This window comes from Limulus polyphemus, unplaced genomic scaffold, assembly GCF_000517525.1.
Source record: "Limulus polyphemus unplaced genomic scaffold, Limulus_polyphemus-2.1.2 Scaffold1586, whole genome shotgun sequence".
Taxonomy (NCBI): Eukaryota; Metazoa; Arthropoda; class Merostomata; order Xiphosura; family Limulidae; genus Limulus; species Limulus polyphemus.
The window spans coordinates 46,420-54,984 of NW_013667196.1; the positions used below are offsets into that span (position 1 = coordinate 46,420).

Sequence of the window (8,565 nt, forward strand, 5' to 3'; positions counted from 1 at the left end):
AACTAAGTATAGTACGTAATAAGACCAACTAGTATAGTATATAGTAAGTTAAGTAACTATATAATAATATACTACGTAACGTAAAGTAAGTAGTACGTATATAGTATATATATATATATATATATATATATATATATATACATACTTACCAGATTTCAGTGATAAAAATATTAGCTCTTACCATACTGACCATTCTTAAGTTCTTGTCCATTGGACAATTATTTAAAAAAATAATTACTGTTACAAAACAAGTATGTTAGTACAAAGCTAAAACATACATCTTCTTTAAAAATTAAAGTATTTGGCTATTCTTTTATTAAAAGTTTTAATGTGTAGGACTAGGAGACACATCAGTATTAATATTATAGCAATTCGATAAAATTAACATGAAGAATAACATTGCCTAAAATGAAATTATATACTTCTTCTAAGGATAAAGTTGAATAAAACATTAATTTTTTATTCTTACGATAATCCTTATCATACTAATTTAATTATTTATTTAGTAATTCCCAAGGGTATGGAATACCTTGATATGAGTATGATCACAAACGAAGAGCTTGTATCTGGAAAGCTCGTTTGTAATCTCAACGTTTTCGATTTTCACACCCAGTTTCAATATAAGTTACCTCACTAGGTGAGATTCGTATTCTAATAGCAATAGTAATAACATTGTGTGTACTCTTACAGTTACACAGAAAAATTCATCGAAAATTAGGCCTAACTCACCATCTCTTCCTGTTCCCATCAATTGATCTAGCATTTGCCTCATCTGGTCATGTGCCGACATTTTTGTGTTTCTTTTGGTTGATTTACTGTTCAGGAGTTAGTTATATAAAGTTATTTAACTGTATGTTAAACTATAATAGTTAGGCTAAAAAAATACGATAGTCGCCAACTTCAAATCCTTAACTTAACCTTATCGATGTCCAACCAAGCCTACGAACATCGTTTGCTCAATATGGCCGCCGATATAAAATTAATTAACAATGAAGAATCTATGAAAAGCAAAACATTATAATTATTGCTAAAATACAGTAGGACACATACCTACAACAAAGAGAGGAAAGGAAAAAAATGAGTAAAAACAAACATTTTAATCAAGGTCTTTTACAAAATTTAAATTTAAATAAAACAATATAAAGTGCCCTCATTAATCAGTTTGAGAATGATAATTTAAAAATAAACAAAATGTAATTTATATTATAAGTAGAAAAAAAATGTTAAATTAAAACTACATTAGTACGAAGAATTCAAAGAGTTGTGTCTTTTTAAAAGTGAGATTAATTTCTTATAAATGGCATAGCTAAGTATATATTTTCATAATTGTCAAAACATTATTACAGTTAAAAAGTATGCATATATATATATTCGTGATTTAGGCATTTTCGAAAACAAGGTATAACTATACTTATGTAATATTTAAAAATTTACAGTCTGTGTTAACTACAAACATTTATTTTAATTTTCTTTTGAATGCGTACGTTATCAAATGGTTAGATTGACGCAGAGATCATTTTACAGCTTTGTGCTGAAACGTTGTTCAAAGGGTATTTTAGACAATGTAAACTGAGAGTTTTGGCTTTAATGGATTGCGCCTTCCTGTTTCTAAAATAGAACGACGTTTTGGCTTCTATTTTAAAAGTGAAATAATCCATTAATTAACAAGTTAAACTAATCTAAATGATATCGTGTTCTTACAAGAAGTACATAGATTGGAGAAATAGATCGAACCATAAAATATGCAGGCATGTCACGCGTTTTCTATCTTGTTATTTATAATATATAATTTGTCAAAATATTTCTTTTATTTCAAGTTTATACAGTTTCGGTCAAGAAAGTTGTTAAGTTGATTCAAGTTTACGGCCTTCTAAATGCATGAATGGCAATTAGCAATTATGTAGAGGCATTGGTCACTATGGGTAAATCAGACGCGTTTCTAGTTAAGTAAGAAACGTTAGGTTTAAACATACATATTCTGGATGTAAAGTGAATTGTTTAGTACGAATGCAGATCGAAGGAAGAAAGCCAGTCTAATAAATTCGTGAATCCAGTGAAAAGTGACCATCCAGAAGGAAGTACACACATTATTTTCTGTCTTTGAATTAAAAAAGAGGGTTTTTATTGTATATTACACATCAATGACAGTCTGTTTATTTCTTTGTGGAAGTTCAGTTAGTTTTAGCTGAATTCAGCATTACTTTCTAATATATCATGCTGATCCTCCAGTTATTTAGTGGGCCTATAAACAGAACAAGGTTAAATAAAACAACTAATGAGCTGCCGAAAGTAATTAGCTACTCTGAATCAGGGACCGACTATTCACCCAAGGGTTGGTGTTCCTGAGTATATCCACTATGCCATGCCCATGATGTAAGTCGCATCTCAGCTAGGCAATCACTATAGGGAGAGACCTTGGCACCACCATAGGTTTCTGTGAGTAATACCAAACAGATATTGCTCCCATGGTTCATAGGTGTAGTAGCAAAAAGGTCTTGACCATATTATGAAGCCTTTTAGACAGTTAATTGTTGTGATGGCTGGTCTAAGGAGCAAGCAGCTCATTTCCTAATCCTGAGTTTCTATGGTTCAGCTCTGGAATCCATTGAGCACTTAAGTGAAGTGCAACTGGATTACTGGGATACATTTGCGGCTGAGTCCCATTGCTAATTTGACCTTTTTAAAAACTGAGCCCAGTTCAAAGCTCAGAAAAGAAGTGTCATCGAGAGTCTGGCCACTTATATGGACAATTTGTGCATCTGCACGGTAGAATATACCTTGCAACGGTTTCATCAAATTTACTTATACAAGCAAAATGATGAATCACCACTTTAATGTGAGAGATAACCTTAATCTTACAGATGCTGTTTTCATAGTGACCAGGAATGAAGTGATAATTTCAAGCCAGTCAGAGGAGTAAAAGAAGCCTGCTGTGGCAGCTGATGTTGCTACACCTCAGACAGACCGTTCTACTTAGATACCTCCACTTTACCGAGGGTTAACCAGACATACATGCATCTTAGCACTGTGGTACAATCCCAATAGTTTCCAGTAAACAGACAGGGCTATCCTGGTTTCCCTTGATTTGCATACCCAAGCCTATGCCAATAAATTGCCCATACTTTGCCAAGCAGCAAAATAAGTAACGTTATTGGTTGTAATTAATGGTGCACCAGGTGTAAGAGAACCAATAGCAGGCAGTAAATGCTGCCACTACTTTCTGGAAAAACTATTGGAGCCCAAATCGAGCCTAACCAACTTGAATGGATTTTGGCAGACAGCTTGTGCTGAAAGGTTTGGTTGTAAGCACAGCTTTCTCAGGTTTGTCAGTATATTCTATTTAACTCGTGAAAGTCCTAATACATACTCTGGTGTTTTCAAGGAATCCCGGTATTAACATTTCTATCATTAATGCTTAGTTTAGAATAAAATATTTTATATGAATATTGCTAATTTGGTATAATTCAGAAATATCGCAGTCACAAACACCAGCCTGATGGTTAGGGGAATCGAATTGCAATCTGTGGGTTACAGGATCAAATCCTTTCCCTGTTCACGCTTGCCCTTTCAGACATGGCGGCATTATAATGTTACAGTCAATCCCACTATTCGTTGGTAAAGAGTAGCTCAAGAGTTGACAGTGGGTGGCGTTTACTGGCTTCCTTCTCTTTAGTCTATTATTTCAAAATAAGGGACAACTCACGCACAGATAACCCTCGAGTAGCTTGCTAACTCCATAATTCCAATCAAATGATTTTAGAATATTTTCAAGAGTTCCCTAGGTTTGCAAAAAAAAAAAGAAGAAAGTTTCATTCACTTGAAATATGATTTATAACATTTACCTTTGCACATAATAACAGCAAGACACTATTATTTTTTCATCATAATCAACCCAGCCGAGTTTTGCCCTCAGAGACCTAACCAGGATGGAATTAAATTCTACCGTAAAGTAATTTTTAGTGAACAATCTTATTTACGTACTTTTGAGTTGGTATATACCGAATGTTTTTTATTTTATTAAACCTAATAATTTCAACAGTTTTTGTCCGCTTCTAATCTTTTACTTTTTATCCTCTCTTTCGTTTAAGCATTATATGTAATCATTTATTCTCTTTTTTTTTCTTCCTAATTTTCTAAAAGTTGTGATGATAAGATCACATCACACAGTCTATAATTACCATTTTTGTAGGCCCGGCATAGCCAGGTGGTTAAGGCACTCGACTCGCAATCTGAGGGTCGCGGGTCCGAATCCCTGTCACACCAAATATACTCGCCTTTTGAGCCGTGGGGGCGTTATAATGTGACGGTCAATCCCACTATTCATTGGTAAAAGAGTAGCACAAGAGTTGATGGTGATGACTAGCTGCCTTCCCTCTAGTCTTACACTGCTAAATTAGGGATGGCTAGTGCAGATAGCCCTCGTGTAGCTTTACGCGAAATTCAAAAACAAATAAACCATTTCTGTAATTTTTTCATCGAAATTGAACTTTACTGTATGGGTTCGAACATCATAATTACAAAAATGTCGCTTTTATAGATTAAGCTAGTTAATTATATCATTATTTAACGTGTTGAGAATTGTAATAGTTAATTAGATCCACGAGGAAGCATTATTCTTTGATTCTGTATGATTCAAAAAATTATTCTTTTGTTTTGGTTCTTGTCTGCATGTAATATATATATTCCTTTAATGGAAAATGTACGTATCACGGTCCACTATCAACAAGCAAGCAAAACAAGAACGCCTCACGACAATAATGACTTGTACTTAGGCGCATGCGCACGTTTAGTTTTAGGTTTTATAAGTTTAAGCTCTTGAAACAGCTATTACTATTAGTGGGATAATAAAGTTGTTTAGTTACGACTCTAATAGTGAGACATGATCACTTAAAACATTTGAAGTACAAATACATTCAAATTACATATACATCCATCCAAATAATCTTAAAGATTATAGTACCGCCATCTGTTGTTAATAACGTAATTTAATACAAACATAACTGCGCTCCTGCTGTTTTACTTAATTTACGTTTTAATTCTTTGATTATGAATGGTTCTAAAATGTTTCTTTTGTTTTGGTTCTTGTTTACGTGTAATATTTTTAATTTTTAGAAATCTATTTGGTGTTATTTTTCGATCACGTGTTTATGTACATTTGATTATTTTGTTTTTCCTTCCAACCTGGGATTTGTTATTGTTTGTGAAAATTCATTATTCTTAACTTTGTTTAATGCAGACTGAAGCTTATTCCTAGACATTTGTATTATTGTAAATATAATAACAACGCTTATCTTCAGAATGTATCTTTATTAGCTCAACATTTCGCTATTATAGCTTCATTAGAAGCTATCGATAACCTACAACTTCAAGTACAAGTTGTTAATTGTAGTGTTGTGGTACACTGGGTGAACATCAGTAACGGAATGTTCTAGGGTTCTTTTGCTGAGAAAATTTGGAATCCAAAGACATAGGTGTTTCATTTATTTACAGATTTCAGAAACTGCTTCTTTTATTGTATTACAGAGGTTTGTTTTCATTTGGTACTTTTTCCATCCGTTTGGTCTCTCTCTCTTTTTTTTATTGTTTTGTGAATACGCGCATGCTCCCAAGGTAGAAGCCATTATTGTAGTGATCCTCTCCTGACAAAACGGGATCTAGCACGTGAGGAATACGTTAAGGGTTGGCCATTGTAAGCATACGTATACTATAATATTACATTCGATTTAACTTATGGTTATCCAAATCAAACAGATTTACTCTTTCAATCGAATAGATATAAGATACCATAATAAAATTAATACAAAAAAAGTATTCATAAATAACTGTACTTTTGATATAATAAATTAAAAGACAACAGTTCCATGTGCAGTCGTGGCCGAGTGGTTAAGGCGATGGACTTGAAATCCATTGGGATATTCCCGCGCAGGTTCGAGTCCTGCCGACTGCGAAAAATCATCTATATTTTTTATTTTATCTTTTTTTTTCAACATCGGCTGGTACATTATAACAAAACGTCGTCGGAACGTTGTACATTTTATTCGTTTTATTCGTTACCAATTCACGCCGTCTCTAAACTTCATTATTCCCAAAGTTAATTCCTTGCCATGAAATCAGCTATATTCGTTTATAATCTCAATGATAAAGGGCAATACTTATCTTTAAAAACTCGTCAAGTACATGTCATAACAATAAAATTAGTTAAATCAGGAATTTTATATTATATTTTATTATAAAAGAGTCAGATATTTACCGTTTTTCAATAAGCTGAAGATTTTCAACACTACTGATGTAGTTACTTTGATTTAAAACATACATTTTCAAGTTTATTTCTGTTTTAGGGTGTATATTTACTTGTTGCTATGATCAAAACAAGAATGTAATTATTACGTATCTGATACACCACAAATGTTCTTTCTTTAGTCAGAATGACATGGAACTAGAAATCGGACAATAACATTATCTAATATTTCTTTCCTTGTAACAATTTTATAAAACTAGTTTAAGATTATAAAGATAGCACTCATCAGACACAAAATATAACTTTAAACAAAACACATTTTTAAATAGTGTAATTATAATAAACAATGTAGTTAAAACATTACAAGTAAGAAAGAAAATGTTATCATAAACAGCCTAAGCTGCTTAGTCGAACTTCAATTCTAACTTCTAAGCCTTGTTCAACTTCAAGATAATAAAAAAAACATGTTAGATAAAAACGTTTGGTGAACTACATTACAATAAAACCCTAGCGTTTTCGACAGATAGACCTATCTTTTTTCTACCTTTACTCATGAAGAATACAATTCCACTTATCGAAACACAAGGTTATCTTTTTTTAATGTTTTGGGTAATCCTATCATCTTTCTGTTCGTTTTCCATGAAACGTGGTAACCGACATCCGTGGCTTGGCCTCAGTATCTGAGCTAATACCTTTAGCTTACAGGAAGACTGTTTGCCGCTGTATACATGCACTACAACTTCCTAATTAGGGCATATAATAAATCAAAACCGGTAACTGATGACATCACCAAACGTTGAAAAAGGTACGAATATTTTGTAACCATTTCCGACGTAAGAAAACACAAATGTGCTGCTTTTCAATTTGGGGTGGAATTCTAGAAAAAAAACCACTAGATGTTTGGAATTTTAAAGCCTTTTCACTCGCACTTGTGTTAGAGAATTGAATACTTTGGACTCGGAGGTTGATCTCGAAAAACTAGTATGTTCAAAGTTGAATTATTATCATTATTTTTAGTAGAGATCCAAAGTAAATTCTGGAGAAAATTATTTTTCTTAGATTTCATAAAATAATATGATAACGTAGGCGGTACCTAATAATAAACGCAGTTTCGAATCACGCTTTTGAGTTATTTATCCTAATTAGAAGTGATGGCGTAGGCCTTATCGAGTCGTTGAACCAATGTCACCTTCCGTTGTCATGGCAACGTTATCGGAAATTTCGTTTATTTTTGCGTATTGGAGCAAAACTATTCAAGGGCTATCTGTGCTAACTGTCTTAATTTTGAACTGATAGACTAGAGCGAAGACAGCTAGTAAACAGTAGTTTTGTTTGACGGTAACGAGACATCCATAGTCTGGCACGCTAACCACTGGGCAACATTATTAAAAGTCTTATCTGAATAATTCTAGTTAGAGACTTTGAAAATGTGACAAATAACTTGATTTGGGTCAGTAAAGATATTCTTTTGCACCTATATCACATTGAATAGAGGCATTTGGTGTACTGTATAATTAATGTATTGTATAATTAATGTATTATATAATTCATAAATTCTCCACAGAACCGTTCGGCAATGCCAAAGTTACAACGATGTGAAATTGAAGTGGGGCACGCCATATGTACACAAAAATCCAAATTAATGTTATAAATTTAATGTATTTTTATATGTAGAACTCTTTTCATATGGCTAATATTTAATGTGAATAGCGCATTCTACGACACTTGCCATCAAGTACAAATAGGTCAGAAATGAGAGCAGTTTTTGTGGTATCTCATCATCCAGTATTTCCTCATCAGCTGTTACAATACAGAATCGCATTGCTGTTCCTGTGTCAGTACTGATCAGAGTGAACTTAGTTCTTATCATCAACACAAGTGAGGCAGAGTTCACGTGTGTTGAAGCTTTTAGTGGCTATTCTGCTAAGTCTATGAGACTGAGGAACACAGTTCTGACCTGTAGAGAATGCCGAGAAGTCAGAGGTCATTTGATGTTTCCTTTTGATTGGCTGCAGGTAATGCTGGTGTATTTGGGCCTAGAACTTTTGTGGAATGAGACTGCTGCACTTGAGGTTCAAAATATCATCTTTCAGTGACCACAAAAGTCCATAAACTTCGTCTGCATCCAATAGAGACCATATTCCATCCTGTGTTGCATCTCTAATGACTGTATTTGCGACAACTGTCTTTGGTTGTAGGCTCCAAATAAATGACGCACTGTTGATCATTCATTGTCCTAATCCTCCGTGTCAGCGGCTCTCGATGGCGTTCCATTGTTTTACTGTGTCACTAATTCACACAAACTATCACTTGCAATATGAAATAAT

The 8,565-nt window shown here is 33.4% G+C and overlaps 1 protein-coding gene and 1 non-coding gene across 2 annotated transcripts in view; one reads left to right on the forward strand and one right to left on the reverse strand.

Moving 5' to 3' along the window:
- LOC106464200 (putative RNA-binding protein Luc7-like 1) overlaps positions 1 to 981 on the reverse strand; it is a 23,536-nt gene extending 22,555 nt beyond the window's left edge. Inside the window, exon 1 of the mRNA XM_022391901.1 lies at positions 730 to 981. Within this exon, the coding sequence (XP_022247609.1) occupies positions 730 to 790 (61 nt within the window). The 5' untranslated portion in view covers positions 791 to 981. The remainder of the gene's footprint in view (positions 1 to 729) is intronic.
- A 4,884-nt stretch (positions 982 to 5,865) lies between these two features.
- On the forward strand, positions 5,866 to 5,947 carry Trnas-uga. The gene has a single exon. It is a non-coding gene; the product is annotated as a tRNA-Ser (tRNA).
- The last annotated feature ends 2,618 nt before the right edge of the window (positions 5,948 to 8,565 follow it).